The sequence below is a fragment of the Parasteatoda tepidariorum genome, chromosome 1 (assembly GCF_043381705.1).
Source record: "Parasteatoda tepidariorum isolate YZ-2023 chromosome 1, CAS_Ptep_4.0, whole genome shotgun sequence".
NCBI classification, from domain to species: domain Eukaryota; kingdom Metazoa; phylum Arthropoda; class Arachnida; order Araneae; family Theridiidae; genus Parasteatoda; species Parasteatoda tepidariorum.
Genome location: NC_092204.1, coordinates 34,484,924 through 34,505,148, shown reverse-complemented (window position 1 = coordinate 34,505,148; position 20,225 = coordinate 34,484,924). Strand labels below are relative to the sequence as shown.

General features: G+C 28.6%; 1 protein-coding gene across 1 annotated transcript in view; it reads left to right on the top strand.

Annotated features, from left to right (window-relative positions):
- LOC107448013 (atrial natriuretic peptide receptor 1) overlaps positions 1 to 20,225 on the top strand; it is a 250,934-nt gene that overhangs the window by 203,943 nt on the left and 26,766 nt on the right. The window contains exons 15-16 of the mRNA XM_043057664.2: positions 8,346 to 8,514; positions 13,667 to 13,816. Of these exons, the coding sequence (XP_042913598.1) occupies positions 8,346 to 8,514; positions 13,667 to 13,816 (319 nt within the window). The remainder of the gene's footprint in view (positions 1 to 8,345; positions 8,515 to 13,666; positions 13,817 to 20,225) is intronic.

Sequence of the window (20,225 nt, the reverse complement as noted above, 5' to 3'; positions counted from 1 at the left end):
TTCACCGCACGGATTGAGAGCATAATTCAATAATTTCCTGCATTTCTTCTTCTTCACTGGAGCGACAACCTTGGGTGGGCCCTGGCCTTCTCAATTTTTGATTTTCAAAGTTTTGATGTTCTTCTTAACACTGTTGATCCACCTAAGACGTGGTCTTCCACTTCGTAATGTTCCAATAGGATTCGATAAAAATATTTTTCTGCAGTTTTGGTCTGATTAAAGGTCCAGCCCATTTTAGCCTTTGCACTTTTATATACCAGACAGGATAACGCTCCCTTAAAGTTTTTATGCAGCTCTGAGTTAGTTTTTCTTCTCCTTGATCCGTTGCACTTCCTCGTCTTTCGAAGCCAATTCCCATGTCTCAGAAGCAAAAATCAAGATACAGGTCTTATATAAGTCTTATAAGAGAGTAATTTAGTTCTTAACTTTAGAAAGTTGGATTTCATATATTTTTTCAGGCTGTGATAACTTCTATTAGCATTTGTGATTCGTTTATATATTTCTGCAGTAAGGTCATTGTTATTCTTAAATTCTGCAACTAAATAGATGAAGCACTCCCCTTTTTCAAACTTTTATTCCTTAATTTCTAAATGGCTAATTTGGAGATCTAAATTTAAACACGGCTTACGGAGGCCCGAATCCCAGCGTTAACACCACAATATTTCTTGCATTCCCTTTAGCACATGAGAAGCTTCTAGTGTGCTGCACTCCCCAATTTATGACCCTGGTGCTATTAGAATACGATACTCTCATTCACGCATTGTTGGCAGCACCATAAAGCTGCAAAACTATCTCCAATGTACAATTCAGTTTTTGACGGGTTTTGAAGCCATGTTAGTTGTAAATGGTTAAAAAGTCGCATAATTTTGTATTTGTGTTTTTTTAATCAGACTATTTGTAAACGGTTTCAAAATCATAAAGGTAAAAAATGTTCTTTACCGTACACTTTACGGTTAAATGAATGGACAGACTGCTGTCGGTTATTTTTCCATTACCAAAAATCTAACCATTTATGTTACCATTCTAGCAGTGAATAGTAGTAAATCATACGTTTAATTAAACTATTTTATCATTAACACTGGTAACATTTATTTAATATAACTAATATTTCAGAACAATTTCAGTATATTGGGATTAAGTGGTTATAATGTTAGTTTCAAAGCATTCGGGGGATTAAATTGCGTAAAAAGGACTTTTTTATATGTGACCTTAAGTTAATTAGCATTTAAATTGTTTAATAAGCAAAATTAAACTAAAATAAAAAAGCTCTAAGTCACTTTAAGATGAATTTCCACACATATACCAAATGCCCACAGTCATGTTTGCTAATCAATTTTAAAATTATTACAAAAACGAGTTTATTACTAAAGTAAATTTTATTTCAAATATATAATCCAAAATATAATTTAAAATAAGTTCCACTTCAAGTCGAAGAGCACCATTTTCCTAAAATCTGAAAATCATTTGATGAAAAAAATAATTCCTTTTATCTACTTTAAATCTTAATATTTTATTGGAGTAATTTAAAATCCTTTTAAAGTCAGTTTGATTCTAAATAAATCTGTTAAAAGAAATATTATTTTATTAGTTTAACGTAATGTTACAAGAAATGACATTTTAATGTACGAAAATTTGCATTTTAAAGTTAGCTTCAATTAATGAATTTATTATTAATTATGTTTTTTTTCTTATAAATTTGCTATTTGCTAAATATAAACAATATTAACTCGTTTAAATACAAAGTTGTTTTGCATATTATTAGCAAATATGAATAACAGGACATGAATAGAAGTCATCTATGACTTTTTTTCACTCACGACAACGTTAAATAATTCTTTTTAGATTCTAGAAATTATCTAGAGATAATGTTAAAAGCATAGCTGAAATTTTCGTAAAAAAATGTTTAAAGAATGTAATGTAAAATAAATGTTATGTAAGAAATCATCCAGAGAAAATGTTAAGTAAATAACTCAAAATTTCCATACAATAATACTTAAAATGTTCTTAAATAATATAATGTGAAATAAATGTAGTGTAAGAAATCATCAACATGAAATGGTTAAAAAAATAACTGAAAATTTTCCTAAAATAATGCTTAATGTATCCTAAAGTAATACAATGTAAAATAAATGTAATGTAAGAAATCATTTAGCGAAAATGTAAAAAAAAATAACTGAAAATTTCCCTAAAACGATTCTTAATATATCTTAAAAAAATAATGTAAAATTACATCTGAAAAGAAAAAACACAAAACATAAATGACTGATTAAATCAAGTAAAGATATTACTATTAATGATAAATAACTAATATTATCTCCGAACGACTAATTCAATTCTAATTGTGACTTAACTCAACGCATTTCTAATTCAATTTGAATTGATAATAAGTCCTGTATAATAATAGGGAGGATTAAAATAGATACTACGCGGGCGCAAAATAATGAAACTCATCTGAAACTTTCAGTTGTTCATTATTTTATTTAAATTTTCATAGAATTGCTATGCGAGTATTGTTTTGTAAAATGTAAGAAGATAATGTAAAAGTGTTTTGTAATGTAAAATGTAATGCTCATGTGGTTTTTCATCTTTTTCATATTCATTTATATATTGGCCAATTTTCTTTTTTGTGGATTATTATTGTCTATAAATACGGCTTGTCATGGTCTTGCAATCTTCAATATTTTTTAACTATAGCTTTACAGTAAATTAAATACTGACTAGTAGGCTTACATACTTACTATTGGGACTATAAAGTTGAAGAGAAATATATATTTAGAGTTTAGGAGAACTATTTTGTGAGGAAAAACGAGAAAAAAAATAATCGTGTTAAGACACGAAAGTGACGAAAATTTTAAATGAAGAAAGATATTTTCCCTTTTTTTTATTCGAAATTATTTTACAACGCAACACATGCGAGGAAGAAAAATTAAATGTTTTCCAAAACCTAGTAACTGACCGTATCGAAGAAACTTATGAAAAAACTCACACTTTAAAAATCCTTTTCAAAATTCATCATCACGAAAAAAAAATTAAGTTTAAAAATTGTAAATCCGTTGCTACAAGAAAAATCATTAAATTAATGAACCTTGAATAATATTTTTTAACGTACGAATTATTTAAAATATTTTGTCAAAGTTTTCGATGATATACAGATACGGTTCCATCGACCTTGTTATTATTCAGTAGGATCCCCTGTGGCTTAAATTTATGTATCACTACATTTTTGATTTATGCACATTATATGTATGCATTTATTCTCATATATAAATCTCATTATGCACAATCTTTGATATACAATTTTACTGCAAAAACACTCAAGTTATTTTATAAAATTGCAGACAATCCTTTAATATGTACAATGACTTTTTTTAAAGTATTATTTCTTAGCATATATTATTTCAAACCAGAAATTAGAGGTTGAAATCCAGTTATTATTATAATTTAAACGACTCGAGTAGTTAAGCAGCTTGTATTCTTTAATGAATTAGTTGAGTTAATATAAAAATCTTGATATTGAGTGTACAAATAAGTTCCCGCCGTTCTTTATATGATGGCATTACTAGAACGTTATGTAGAAATTGACTGCTGTTAAACGTCTTATTGTAAGTTTGTGCATCAGGTAACAACATAACCTTAAAGTATTTGTGATTCAGTATAATCATTACGTAATTGTTTTCATGCAAACATTTCAAGATTTGTGCCAAATAAGCGTCATTTGAGGGAACTTTTAATTCACTTCTTTAATATGAAGAAATCTGCTGCTGAGGAGCATCGAGTGCTTGGTTAAGCATATGAGGAGACTGATTTAAGTGAGAGAAGTTATCGGGAGTGGTTTCAGAAAATTAAAAATTGTAAGTTTGACGCGGAAGATAAAAAAATCAGGGGGAGGCCGAAATTGTGCGAAGAGAAGGAATTGGAAGAATTATTGGAAGAATATTAATCCCAAATGCATTAGGAACTTGCCCTTACATTACAAGTGACTCAGCAAGCAATTTCAAATTGATTAAAATCGTTGAGAACGTAGGGGGTTGAAAGTCGATTTTGCATGAAAATTGATTTTGCTATTTGGAAACGCTTCAATGAGAAGTCCTACCCCACCGGCCGTATTCACCAGACCTTCCCCCTTCAGATTGACATCCATTCCGGTCGATAGCACATGGTCTTTCTGAGCAGGAATGGGTCGATTCGTTTATATCCTCGGAAGATGAAGAATTCTTCCGACGTGGTATCTGAATGCTCCCAGAAAGATGGGAAAAATAGTGTCAAGTAATGAAGAATACCTTGAATAAAAGATAATATACCATTTTTTTCACAGTAAATTGCTAATTTTCGATAGAAAAAAGTGGAAACTTATTTGTACTTACAATATAATCTGAAAAAAGTCTAAATAAATATATTTCTTAATAATTTAATTAGACATAATCATTTAACCATTTCTAAAAAAAATAATTAAAAACATTTTAACAAATAAATCAATGAATTTATTAAAACATTGTGACGATTTAGTAACCAAACACGTATTTCAAAAACCGTGCAGTATTACCCAAAAAGCTTTTTTAATATATTTAAACTAAGAGTTTCTTATTTGTTTCCTAATCTCTAGAATAGTCAGAATCTTAAAACAGCTGATAAAAATTCCAACTTTTAACTATAGCAAAATGGTATTTTTTTCAGTGGAAAGTTTTGTTGTTAAATCAAACATTTTGTGTGATATTAGGCAATATATTATCACAAGCATTAAGAATAAAATTGGATTTGCTTTTTAATGTATCAGTAAATATACTTTCTAGTTGTAACTTGATTCCTCGAGCTACTTTACTTGCAGCAATACCTTATCTTCAATTGCAAGTTTTTCAATAATATATGAGCATAAAGCTGCTGCTAAAATAAAACATACATGTAATTATTCCTCGAAAAAAAAATGTTCACTGCATTTTTAAAATTGAACCACTGGTTGTAAGTACACGTTTATTTAAGCTATATCGATGCAAAAGAAATTTGCTTCACTCTATAAAAAAATAATCAAAGAAAAATAGGTTAGAAAAATAATCAAACAAACACATAACAAAACTTTTATTTTTCATAACTTCCTTCCAAATACATTTCACAACTTTATCCGAATTTAAAAATTTTGAAGCATGTGAAAATAAGTATAAAGTTTGAAATACAATAAAAATAATCATATATATATTTTTGAGGAAAAGAAATGTTTCACCAGAATTGTAGCATTCCCTGTAATATATACATTTTAAGGGTAAACATTATCTTATTTAGCTGTACATAAAACCTGTTTTCCTTTAAATTATCAGGCTATGGATATATTGAAATATCAACCCAAAACTTTGTTTTCATTTTTCAAAACTCATGGAAATTGACTTTAGTTTCATGCGAATCTTATAATGTTTACTAAAGAAAACTAAAAGCACTCAAAAAATTTCTGCATAAGTTAAAAAAGTTTTTATGTTTTCAACCTGTTACTAGTTTCAGATACCTCATTTTAAGTTCCCCCCCTTAAAAACTCTCAAATGTAAGATGAAATTGCATTACAGTGAAGAAAATTTAAAATTGCAATATGCAGAGCAAGCATTTTGTATTTTTGTTTTTCTTCATGTAGCTTCCAAAATAAACAAGATATTTATTTTTTGAAGAAAAATACGCAGTATTTAGAGGAACTAAAAATAAATATACGATTTTCAAAACGTCGTATGTATATTAAAAATTATAACTTTTCGTAAGTAAAAAATAATTAAACATGAATACTTTAAATGCTATTTTTTCGAGTTTATTTGAAGAAATGTTACATCAGATTGATTTTAAGATTAAGTTAGAAATTTTGCGATGTAATTCATTTTTATGGCTTTTATAATGCAGACACTAAAAAGAAAGTTCGTTGAAGGCGCAATTTTTTCATTTATTTAATTAATAATGCACATTTTTAGTGCTTTATAAGAATTTTAAGAGATACAGATTAAAAATACTTTTATCTCATAACATAATTTTTTTTTGGATCAAGATATTTTTTTTACATTTTGTGTTGTTTCTCAATTTTAGGAATTTTTCAACTATTTCAAAATATTAATAAGATTAATAATAACCAGTAAGTATAAAAAAAATTTAAAAAAATGAGACAGTTCTTTTCAGAAATGTTTTGATAAACTTATATGACGTTTAATATCAATTAATAAAATATTATTTGAAGATCTCTAATGACATTTAAATACTCTTTCAAATATGTCCAAACATCAAATAACGAATTTTGTATTGAATGTGAGATGCATAATTAAATCACCCTTCGGCACATAATAAGTCTATGTTATCAATTGCGGACTCTTTTATAATTGTACAGTAGCGGTCAAAAAACTTTGGACAAACTCAATATTATTGATTCACTTCACTATTGATTGTTTACTCAATCTCAAACTTGTTTAGTAATTTCGGTGAGGCGATGGTATTGTAATAAATTGAAATTTATTATAAGTTTTTTTTTGTAATACTTTTAANAATATTATTGATTCACTTCACTATTGATTGTTTACTCAATCTCAAACTTGTTTAGTATGCTTATCAACAGGAAAGCAAACTCAGAGCTTTAAAATTCACTTTAAATCGGACGTGATATTCATATAAGCCTGGTATTTAAATAAATACTGTTTTCCGCTCATTCGTGATTATACTTTAAAACCAGTATTGAATGAATTTATTTGTTTATAATAATAATATTTAGTCAAAATACAATTTCAAATAAAAAGTATAGTTTTTACACATTTAAATACTGAATCTTAATCTTGTATAAATACCATAAGTTTTATAGTGACATTTGCTTAACTACACTGTTAAAATTTTTATTCTAAAATTATGGTAGAATAACTGGCAGCTGTCTATCCATCCGATTAACCGTAAAGTTTACAGTAAATAAATTTTTTTCCTTTATGGTTTTAAAACCATTTACAAAAAGTATGGTTATAAAACAATGAATATAAAACCATTTACAACTAGCATTTTTAAAAAACACAAAAAAATAATAATTATCTAACTGTGCATAGGAACTTGGTTTTTCGTAAGGTAATGGTAAGTAGAGAGTGGCGGACACTGGAAATTCTCCATGTGGTGAAGGAAATTGACGAAATGTTGTGGTGTCACCACTAGGACTCGAACTCCAGTTCTGCTAGTCATGAGACTGACAGATAAGCCCGCTCGGCTATGATATGTATGCCGTTGCATAGAACTAAGTAGCTTCATCAGTGGTTCTAATTGGTAAGATAAAATTCTGGTTATCTAACCGTATTAGGTAAACGCAGTCAATAAACAGTTTTTTTCTAACTTAACAGTTTGATTACCATTTTATTTATGGTAATTTGACTGCTTTGATTAAATATGGTAAAATAACCATTCAATAAATTGTTATTTGACTATTTTTTCCGAGAAATTTCTAACAGTATGTTTTCCGCTCATTAGCGATTATACTTCAAAACCAGTATTGAATGAGTTTCTTTGTTTATAATAATAATATTTAGTCAAAATACAATTTTAAATAAAAAGTATAGTTTTTACACATTAAAATACTGAATCTCAATCTTAATTTTATATAAATACCATTAGTTTTATAGTGACATTTGCTTAAGTAGAACTTGTTCTTACATGGCCAGAAATATGGAAAAAAAGAAATGAATAATCGACTGAGCTGCTTGCAAAGATTCAAATTTTATTCAAAAGAGGTTACATTTACGATTAAATAGCAAAAAGATTAAAAATTCGGAAATCAAGTGTAACATTCATGTTAGCCTGATAAGAAAACACTGGGAACAAACTCTACAAAACTGCCCAGAAAGGGTAAATGGCCTTCTACAGGTTCAATGATAAAAGTTTCGGATAAAATTGCGGTAAAAAGTATTTACACACAGGGTACTGGTACTTTTTACAGTAAAAATCCATTTTTTTCGGAATATGTTAGGGAACAGAAAATTTGATATTTACCGTAGAATCACTGAATCACTGTAATTAGATAAATATAACTGCAAAAATTAGGATTTAATACTTTACGGTAGAAATGGATTATACGGATATGCATCCAAAGTGCCAATACTTAATACCGTATTTTTATCCGGAACGGATTTTTTTTTTAGTTTTTTACAGTGTTGAGAAAAACTTTTGCACGTTGCAAGCAGAAAATAATTCTTTAATGGATATGCATAAATGAAATATTCAAATTTGCATTGATTTTAAACATTCAATGTTACAAAATTATTTAAATTGCTTGAAATATAGAATGTAAAATATATGAAATCCAATTTAATCAAATATTATATCTGGATTATTAAATCAAGTGTTTAAATTTTTTTTTAAAGAAATTATTGAAAATGTGACCTACGGCATGAAACCACCCTACCGGCCAGTATTAGAATTGGAAAATTGTGATGATGGAATGATACAAGTAATCAAGAGATGTTGGTCTGAAGAACCAGTAGATCGTCCTGATTTTCAAACACTAAAATCAATCATAAGGAAATTAAATAAGTAAGTAGTTTATAATTATTTTAAAATATTTACACTTTATTAAAAACCAGAATCTCTACATGTATCTCTATATGAATCTCTACCAGAATCTCTAAATGTATTTAAACTAGATTGTTGTTAGTGTAATAAATATAGTTAAAAAGATTTTTTATCTCTAATATTTATTTATAAATTTTAAGTTTTTGTTTTTAAACGAAAATAATTTTGATTTATTTAGACGAAAAGAAAAAATACTTACATGCGAAGAAAAATTTTAATCGAAATTATTGTAAGAACATTCCTGATAATAACATTCCTGTATAGTAATAAGATTCCTGGTACAAAAATAGAAAAAAACAACTCAACTCTAGTTAATAAAATTAAAATATACGATAGTTAAGTCATTCATTTATTAATTTTTCCAAATCTTTTTACCGAGAATACTGTTTTTTTTTTAAAAAAAATTAACTGAATAAATGGTTTTTATGACAAGCTCTAAGATATGATATAATTACCAAATTATATCACTTTTATCAAATTTTATCTATTATTATAAAACAATATTTTAATCTAATTTCTACCAAAATTATTACCAAGGATCTTCGGCAAACACTATTCAGCTTTTTGGTGTTCCTATAGAAGTAGAAGCACGGAAAATTTTACCATACTCTGGTAGTTTTTACCATACAGTTTTTTTCTCAGTGAACATTTTACTGTTTCTGATAGTATGCATAAAAACAAGTTGGTATTATCCAATACTACCCATATAATACTTTTATAATTCATAATTTAAGATTCATCCGATACAAATACACATGAGTTGAAATTAGTTTCCCGTAACTTTGTATTTGAACAAGGAAAAGTTACAAGTAATTTAGTTTACATGAAAAATGTATCAACCGGTTTACACTATCTCACTTGCAGATGCAAACGCAGTTGCTAAAAACAAACTCTTACCTCACACCTTTAAGAAGCCTTTTTGTCACCGACTACAACTGCCTCAGAAATTTGATATCGGTTATATCAAGTATTAGAATCCATCATTTCAGAGGGACGAAGATTCCCTCGGACAAGACCAGGGCATACGTTCTCTGTAGTAACTGTCTGATGTCACGTTAATATAGAGACACATTTTCGCCACTTGAAGACAACCTAAGATCTGTTCTCTATAGTCAAGAGACGCAGAAGCTGGTGGTCGCAATCGTACAGACATTTCATGTTCTTTGCAAATCCATGGATACGAAAACAACAACAGTAAGAAAAATGTAGCCACATGACTCAGAGTTACCTTATTATTTCGTAAACTGCAGGTTCAAAAATTTCGATGCAAGACATTTTATATTTATAGACATTTTAAAAGGAAAAATACAACAATCATTAATACAACGTTCGGATCTAAATATTGTACCATTGTTAATGGTAAGAGAAACGAAGACATATTTATTCATGAACTTGTGGAACACGCAATGCGACAAAGTATGTATGCCTTAATTTCGTTTCAAATGAGATGTCAGCAAATTCGCGAGTTACATTCAAAAATGTGACGCCACAAATCAGTAAAACTTTACTATATAGTAACTTTACTATTACGGTTTCTTCCTTCTTAGCATGGTAAATAATTTCACTTCTTCTTTTATTATCTTAATTGTTTTATAAACAACATAGTTGTTCAATCATATCTTGCGTTATTTTGCATTAGGCGTATTTTTGAACTAAACCAATTTTATAATGGATCATTTTTCTGTTATAAAATTAGTCGGTGTATATAGTCGGTATATAGTCTGTGTCATTAAATCAGCCGTAGTAATTTTACAATACCAAATTCAAATTTACAAGGTTATTTATTCGTTAACTATTAAAAAGTAATCATACAACAACACAGTTTTGAAAATAATACTGAAAAGCCTTCATGCTGCACACGTTTGATATTATTGTTAGTTATCAAGGCTTAATACTAGTCGAAGTTGCTCTATAGAGCAACCTCTTAATTATAATATTCTCTCAACAGCTCTTTCGCTATTTATGTGCTATAACGTGATTAAGAGAAGGGTGGCTATATTTTTAGCAACTAAGAGGTTGATAGTTTTACAGTCACTGAAGTGCGGATGGCAATTTTGCAATAGAGAATGTTAATATATTATGGTAAAGACATTTCTGCAAAAAAAAAACGTTACTCAGGTTAATAAAACCGAAACATACGGAATTTAAACTAATTATTTGGCATTTTTTTCTGTTTGTTATGGTGACGGCTTACTGGAAGTTCTGATTTTTCAAATTATAGTTCTTATTATGTATTTAGTAAAAATGCAAAACCTAAAAAGTAAACTTTACTGAATAAATTGTTTTATGTCATGATGTATTATGGTAAAGACATTTCTGCAAAAAAAAAAACATTACTTAAATTACTAAATTAAAATTAAACATGATTATGATACAATAAGCAAAATTACCTCATTTACAATATTTTATCACACATTATAAAACCATAATTTAATGTTAGTTTTTCCGAAATTATTCCCAAAGAGCTTCGGTAAAAATCGCGTGGCTTTTTCTTGTTCCCATAGCAACGGAAACATGTTAGATTTTATCATGTTCTGGTAGTTTTTACAATACATTTTTTTACATACATTTACATACATTAAAATCAATTAGTTTTATTCTAAAAATAAATATTTAAATTGCATGTTATTTTAATACTAGCACAATAAAAATTTGTTAAATGTTTCACAGTTCAATAGCTTTAAAATATCTATTTTACTGCACGAAGAAAGAATATTATATTTTTTCCTATGAGAATATAATAGAATAGGGGTACATGCAATCTTACTTTTTATAGTTAAGAATAAGTTTTCGTGATCTAAATTACGGAAATAGAATTGGAAAGATTCTAACAAAAGATTCCTAATTAAAAAACAATTTTAAAAAATGAAAGAAGCTCGTGAAAAGAATCCATTAATAATTTCGTGTTCTCTATAATAAATGAAATTTTGAGATTCTCGAGATTATCATAATTCAAGTTTGATTGAAATGATTAAGAAAAGATTTGCTTCTCAGAAATTTTTTTATTACAAAAAACAAAGAAATTTTCGATTAATGTGGTATTGTTTATCATTTTATTTACATAAACATTTTGGAGTATATTTTTCTTTACATTGTAATACCGTTAAATTGAAATTATACTTTTTAAATGTGCAATGTACATTTAAGGCATAAACACCTACATATTTTTCAAAAATAAATTACTTCGAAATTTACACAAATCTTTACGATGTGTGATTAGGGTGTGAAGATTAGGGTGTAAAAGATTTCACTATTTCATAAAAAAAAAATTAAAATTTTTCAAGCCTGTATGTTTATATCAAATTTAAAAATATGCATTTTTAAGACATATTAACTTTCATTGTATGCATGAATAAAACAAGTATTTCAAAGACTTTTTTAACGTTTGAATGCTTTAAAACCTGTTTATAACTGCTACAATCTTAGTAACGCAGTGAAACGATTTTCATTATATTTTGTTCATATCTCTACGTATTTATTCCTATGTCTCTTTTCATATTTCTACGTATAAAAAATGATAATTCAGATAAAAATCTTCCCGAAGAATAATTTTTCATTTATTTGTTAACTTTATATTTGGTAATATGTTATATGAAGAATGAAGAATTTATTATTGTAAATTTTCTTACCAGATAGTGTTACAACTTTCTTAAAGCAAATAGATTCGGAAGACTTTAATTTTAACAATAAAATTTTCATATCGTGAAGAAAAATGAGTTATTATAGGTATTTACACCGAAGAACCATTACATTATGACCACCCTCCATCTATAACAATGGGCTCGCCCAGGTTTTCATAGTTTCTCGCTCAGGAACAATGTTTTCATGGTACACATTGGGACCCATAATCCTCATAGAACAATCCCTGACGTCTGTAAGCTACTTGAACATAGTTGCAGACCAGGTTCACCCATTCAGGGCAACATTTTTTCCTTCGGGGGAGGGTGATTACCAACAGGATAATGCACCGTGTGATAAGGGTCGAATCGTCGAGGAGCATTCCACTGACTTTCAAGTCATGTTTTGGCCCCCAAATTCACCTGATCTTAATCCAATAGAGCATTTGTGGTCCTACTCGGAAAAAAAAATTCATGCTGCCCCTCGCATTGTGAGGGAATTGCAGGACCAGTTGGTGAGCGTTTGGTACCAGATACCTCAGGCTACCTTGTGGAATCAGTGCCACTGCGGGTGCTAGCAGTTTTGAGGGCTAAAGGTGGTCCTATATGTTATTAGCAGGGTGGTCATAAATTAATGGCTCTTGGGTGTACACTATTACAGGCAGTAAGATGATTTCTTATTCTATAAACATTCCGTTAGTAAAAAAAGACTTATGCGAGCAGGCAGTTGGGTTGTGTCATACCCGATTTCTACAGAATATATCGATAAATCCTTTTTTAAAGCTTTTTTTAGTGAAAACTTGCTGAAAAGATCAAGATCAAATAGATCAAGTCTGATAAAAAAAAATGCATTAGAGAGATTTGGCTTCTTTAATTCAGAATATTCAAACTTTTTTTGTTTGGCAGGGCTGTAATTCAATTTACATGCATTCTCATGGGTTAAGGTAGTTATAATAATGAAGCATTTTTGCAAATTTGTGAAGAAAATTAAATAAAAAAAAATTCTGATTATAATAAAATGATTTAAAATATTTTTTTGCTAATAAGAAATTTCCATATCAGACAATTTTGCAGTTTTATTGTAGCTGCTATTATTTTTATAACAAAAGTATTATACCCTAACGAAGCATTATTCAATTAAGATTTTTTTTTCAGGTCAGGGAAAACGAGAGCGGAAACATTAGAGCATTAGAGAAATTTGGCTTCTTTAATTAGGAATATTCAAACTTTTTGTTGGGCATCGTTGTAATTCAATTTACACGCGTTCTCACTTTTTAAAGCAGTTATAATAATGAAGCATTTTTTGCAATTTTGCAAAGAATATTAAATTAAAATAATTCTTATTATAATAAAATGATTTAAAGCACTTTTTTAATAATAAGAAATTTCCATATCAGACAATTTTGCAGTTTTATTGTAACTGCTATTATTTTTATAACAAAAGTATTATATCCCAGCGAAATATTATTCAATAAAGAACTTTTTTTTGTGGTCAGAGAGAACGAGAGCGGAAACATTTTGGACAATCTATTGTCTCGCATGGAACAGTATGCCAACAACTTAGAGAGCCTTGTAGAAGAAAGAACGGCTGATTACCTGGAAGAAAAGAGAAAGGCTGAAAATCTTCTTTACCAGCTGTTGCCACGGTAAAAAAAAATTCTTTTTCAATCATTTTTGATCTAGTGCAAGCTTTGATTAAAGAACCATGTTTAAGATTATTTATTTTGCTTTCTTCATATTTTCTTCATTTTGATTCAAATGATAAAGACTTTTACAAAATAATTTAATCTTAGTGAATGGAATGAAAATCTTATTTGTTCCAGAGTTATTGAATGTTTTATTATTAACCTGAATAAACTTGAAATATATATCAGTATAGTTCAAAGTGTTAAAAATTAGGCTATTGTAATTCAAATTTTGTGTAAGGCGTCGTAAAGATCTTAAAGATATTAAATTTTAACAAGGGACACATAGTTATTAATTTCAGAGCGGGAGTAAATAATATATTCCCCGAATTTCCTAATCTTGTGCTATGTAGAACCTTTTAAACTTGGTTACAGAATATTATAATTTAGCTTAGACGAAAACATGATTTAATTTAACTAATTTTGAAGTGAAAAATTATGAGCATATATTAAATAATAAAAAAATGTGTATTTGTGACTCGTGTACCGCAAATTATAAGCTTGCATTGTTTCCATTTTGCTTAAACTGATTCTATTCACTGAGTTACATACTTATTGATAAGTTCAATTACTGGATACGCTAATTCAAAATCTGTTCCTTCATTGATTCGAAAATTCCTCAGCATGTTGGCTAGCCTATTTACTAATTCGCGTATATAATTCGCGTTCATCAATTTACTGATTCACTGATTCATTAGTTCGGCTCACGCATTTTTCTTCACTTACTTTCCGCCTTCGTGTGACTATGTTTAATTTATTTAAGTGAAAAATATTGAACATTCCCTGTTAAAAAATATAGATAATCTTATTTCCGTTGCAGTTTTGGAAACTAAAATATTTTAGTTCAAGAAATATAAATCTGAAATCAGAAACATACTTTTGAAATCTATGATGAATTTTCCAGTCACCAAGTGTGAAATCAATCTAATAAAAAGAAACATGGATGAAATAAACACATTAAAATTATCTATTGATTTTTTTTGAAAAAGAAAAAACGCACTTACATTCAAAATTTAAAATATGCAATATAATTCAATATTTAAGCGCAAAATAAATGGATGGCGGGGAGGAAACCACGTGCAAAATAATTAGCGGCATAAATAGGAAGCACATGAAAACACTTGAATAATAGCCAAATATTTCTTTTCTTAAGACCACAGAAATGCATATACATAGTTTTCAATAAAATACTAATGGAGCCGTGATGGCTCAGGGGATACAGCGTTCGCCTTCCAATTAGGTGAACCGGGTTCGAATCCTGTCGAATTCCTCATCCAGCTCGCCATGACCATAGTGTTGACGCAAAATATCCTCAGTGGTAGATGGATCATGGGTTAGAGTCCCTTTACCGCCAGGTTAACCGTGGAAGGTTTCCGTGGTTTTACTCTCCATGTAATGCAAAGGAGAATTAATTCCATCAAACTGTCCTCCACGAAGCAAATTTCACCCGATACTTAATTTAGTCTTCGTTATTTTCCTATCCATGTAACGCAAATGCTGGATAGTTCTATCCAAAATCCTCCAAGAAAACAAAATTCCCCCACAATACTTGATCAAGGAGTTCCCTTGTCTTCTGGATTGGCATTAAAACTACAAGGTTACGGAGTTGAATATAAGTTGTCTTAAACTCAGAATTGCGTCGGCTGTTCAACGATGGTTCTGAAATAAAAGAAAATCTAATACTAGAACAAATAAGAAAGCAACGTTTAAAAAAAATAAACGTAGCACTTTGCAATTAATAGGTTTAGTGCCCCATTACGGTAATAAGTTTAAATTCTAGTTAGAGGATGAGTTTATTGTCTTACTTTATTATTTTTTACTAAGCTTAAGATATTTTTTGTAAACATTTAGTTATTTATTTTGTTTAAATTCTGTAAAATGTTTGGATATTTGTTCTTCAGGAATGTCCCAGTGTTAGTGAAGACAATATAGAACATTTTGTTTCAGCGCCTAATATAAATTGCGATTTGATTTTCTCTAGTTTCCGTGTTTCGTAATTTATTTCATTACATCGTGCATAATATATGAATATATGAATAAATATGTATTAGTGGTAATGTTTATAATTTCTACGTAAAAACTTTTCAATAAATTGTCAATCTTTTCTTTGTTTATAGTATGATTTATCAACTAGAAATAGATTATCAAGAGCAAATAAAAATATGGCAGAATTACTTAATAATGTAATTAAAATTAAATAAAAGGAATTGAAATTGTTTTTAAAAATTTTTACGTAAGAATTACATTTTTCCAAAAAACTAGCTTAATAAGAAGGAACACTATTCTTTTGTCCGAATACCATAGCTATATCATACTGTTTCATTTTTTACAACTTCAGTTCAACATACTTGTAAATACTTCAACATATATTTTATTCAGTGTCAAAACTCGCAGAGAATATTGCGTGTTCTGTAACGGTTATGAATTAGCACCAAATTAACAATTTTTTGTGTCAGCAATTAAATTTTCTCCTTGAGTTTTTCGAGCAGTTTATCCTGAATTCTACGTTTTTTTTCTTTCAAACTCAGTATATAGTAAACTCAAATAACCGTATAGTAACCGCATAGGTCAGACTCTTTTTATGCTTCATAATTTTCTATGTTTTAAAATAATGCGTGTGTATCGCCTCTCTTGTGTCTAAGTTCTATTTTCCTTCTTTTTTTAACTGTTGTGTTTAAACAATGTAAAGACGAGCAAACACAATACTGTGAGAACAAAATAATCAAGCCACGTTTAGAGCATTAGACCTATGTTATTGATTACAAAACAAAATTTATGTATAGAAATGGAAATTACAAATAGAAGGAAAAATGATATATTTATTAATTAATGTACATTTTGTGGTTAATTTCTTTTTACACTTTAGTTTTATGGTTTGCTACATCATCAGCTTACCATGCCAAGTACCAAGTTCATGTTAGGGGTCTATCTTTTAACGGCGATGGTAAGAATGGTAAGTAATTTTGACGATGTGAACAGCGCCTGAGCGGGTACCCCTCTCTCCAAACTAACCAGTGATCGGACTATTAAGGGTGTCTTGGAGACAGATTCTACTTTCGTCGTTCTCCATGTTAGTCTATGGAGAATTATATGATTCTTAGCCTACTCATTATATAGTCACTAATTAACATTTTGGAATTNTAATTTAATTATCTAAATTTTTATTATTAACCACGACGCCTGAACCGATTGCGCCACCGGAGTGGTTGTGGTTCATTGCAGAACTTTGATCAATCGCCTAACAACAATATCACTGAGATGTGTGGAAACAATGTTCAGCTTTAAGGAAAACAAAAAGCCTTAACTTACTCGGATTTTGATATGATTCATTAACAAGACTTGGCAACATAAAACTAAGTTGTCTCTTAAAGTTATATCAACTAAAATTATAAATCATTAAATTTTCACGAACAGGTTTTTGCTACTAATTCAAATATAAATTTCCGTTAAAACTCAGGAGGCTAAATAAAATTGCACAAGTAGCTTCTTTATTTGAGTACCTATTAATTACGAATGCTAAACATTCCTAATCAAAATTACTTCTGGTGTTACGACAGTAGCTTCCTTTCCACCTTAAATTGCTAAAATGCCTGCATTTTCAAAATTCCTTAGAGATGAATCAAGATCAAAGTTACCTAAGTTACGCAATTCATGCCGCAATTGAAACTGATATTTGTCACATTGATTAGTTTTCAAATTTCCAGTAGTATCTTCATCATAAACAGTTAGTTATTTAGCAATTCAACATTTTGTGTACATTAACTTGAAATTATTACTCACCTTTATGCATAAATATGTTGTTTGAAGTTTTTAATAAGATGCACTATCAAGGATGAGATTGATTTCTTGGAAAAGAAGACTATGCTTCGAATTGGTCATATTTATTTCTTTAAATTTACATGCGATTTTCTTTCTTTTGATCATTATGTATCAATCTAAAAGGCATAATTTTCGTATTAGGAATTAAGTTTGCTTTTTAATTTTATTACCTGGTACCAAAATAATATTTCAAACTTTATGTAAATTTGATGTTAATTTATAAATATGCCTTAATTTCAGCAGCATTTGCAGATTTTTATATAGCTGTGAAATCGCTGCATCGAGGTATTGGATTTAATAGCTAAAACTAATTTTCCAATGATTAACAAACGAGTAATTCCTTTATTATTTTTTAGTAACTAAAACAATTTTCAGTTCTTTTTACTTTTAAAAATAAAAGGGGCCCAAAGGCACTATTACATGTTTCGTATGTATATTATGCTTCATATGTATATTATGTTTCATGTGTGCATTATGTAACTATATTCTGGCATATCACATCTTTTTCAATTAAACAATCAATTGCAAACAATTAAACTGTGACAATATGTGAACAATTAAACTGTGAACTTCTATTATAAATAATTTAAAAAAATAAAAATAATTTAATTACTATTAGTTTACTCACGAAAACTAAATTAAACTAAACTCAGCGGCTCAACAGCCCATAGAGGGCCAAGGCCTACTGTGGCCATCTCAGTTTTCTTGACCTTTGAGCTCTGGGGTGCAGGAGCAGATGTTCCGGTTAGGTGGTCAGCCGAACGCGAAACCCCCAGTGTTTAGTTCCCAAGCATGATTGGTACTCATTTATAGACCCACTGAAGGGATGAAAGGCTGAGTCAACCTTCCCCGGCCCGAGGATCGAACCAGGGACCTGTGGCACGACAGCGCAAAGTGCTACCGCTCAGCCACCGGGCGTCCTCACGAAACATAAACACGCATAATAATGCAACTAAAAATATTAAAACAGTTTCTATTTTTTTGTGTGATTATTTTGGAGCTGGTTCTGGTTTAAGAATTGATTATTGACTTCGATCAGAATAGTACAGTTAAAATTTATAAATTATTTAAAAATATCAAGCAGTTTTACAAATAAATACAACTAATTTAATTTTACAATTGAATGAAACTAATACAATTAAAAAACCTGAAGTAGTTTTAGTTTTGCTGTCTTAATTTTTGCCTTTCTGCTAACTGGCATTATTAGGTTACGAAAAACCTAAAAAGAAAATATTTATTTGATTGTTGATTTCGATCAACGTAACTCAGTTGCAATTTACCCTTATCAAGCAATTTTACAATTAAATACGACTAATTTAATTTCACAATATTGCATTAGTTTTACTTAATTTGTTTATATATTTGCTTTATTTAATTTTGCAGTTAAATAATTCTAACACTTAAACTAAATACTTCAATTAAAACTTAAAATAGTTTAAGATTTTTTGTCTTATTTTTAGCCTTCCTGGTAACTTACTATTCGGTTATGAAAGATATGAAAAGAAAACATGTAAATGATTATTAATTTCGATCAACATAAAATCACAGAAATTTACCATTATCAAGTATGTTTTTGCGGAATCGGCACTATGTGTTCAGTTAAGTTTCATTTTACAATAAACGTTATTACAGTATTTTAATTTATAGAAACATGACGCAAAATCATCATTATAAACGAAATGAACAAGTGGTTTTAGCACTAGTTCTGTGCCATCGTCTTAACGTATCATCTACGTTGATTTTACTTATGCTTATAGAATATAGTGAATAAAATTATATTTATTGAAGAACATGCGAAACACTCTCAATTGAAAAAAAAACAGCTCATTAAAACAGCTAACATTTAACACCACTGCTCTTATCATTTAAATTACAAAAAAAAAAAATGAGAAAAAGAATAATCCTCTTGCAGTTTTTGTTCCAATGACGTGTGCATATAATCTAATAAAAAATAAATAAATAAATAAAATAAAATAAATAAATAAATTTTCCTCTTGAACAGACTAGCTAACGTATTTTTAGTTTTTAGAGTAGGGTGATAAAATTAACCCTTACACAAGCTGTCCAAATTTTTTGATCTTTACATAAACTGTTTGCAGTTATAAGAGAAAGATGCAAAAATTTTCTTTCATAGATAATACTTGGTTTGAAAAAAAACTAGAGTTAATTTGGTTGAATATAAATTATTTACTAATTTATTTTGATTTGCATCTGTGCACTACAATTTAATTAAATCGAAAAGGAAACACAGATATTTTTAAAAATCAATAGCTTTGTGATTAAATAATAGCGACATTTTTTAAACTCAAATCATCTTAATTTAATTATCTAAATTTTTATACAAATTATATAACTTTTAAACTATTTAAATCAATTTTATAAATTCTTTTCTTAAAAGAAGTTTGTATTTGTAACGTTTACTTATTATGTTTATAAGAACCTGTACATGCATTACAAGATATTTGAAATTATTTTATTAATTAAGCTGATGTTATTAACACATGTTGCAAAATTTTTATTTATTAAAATTTTAAAAAAATAGTTTACAACT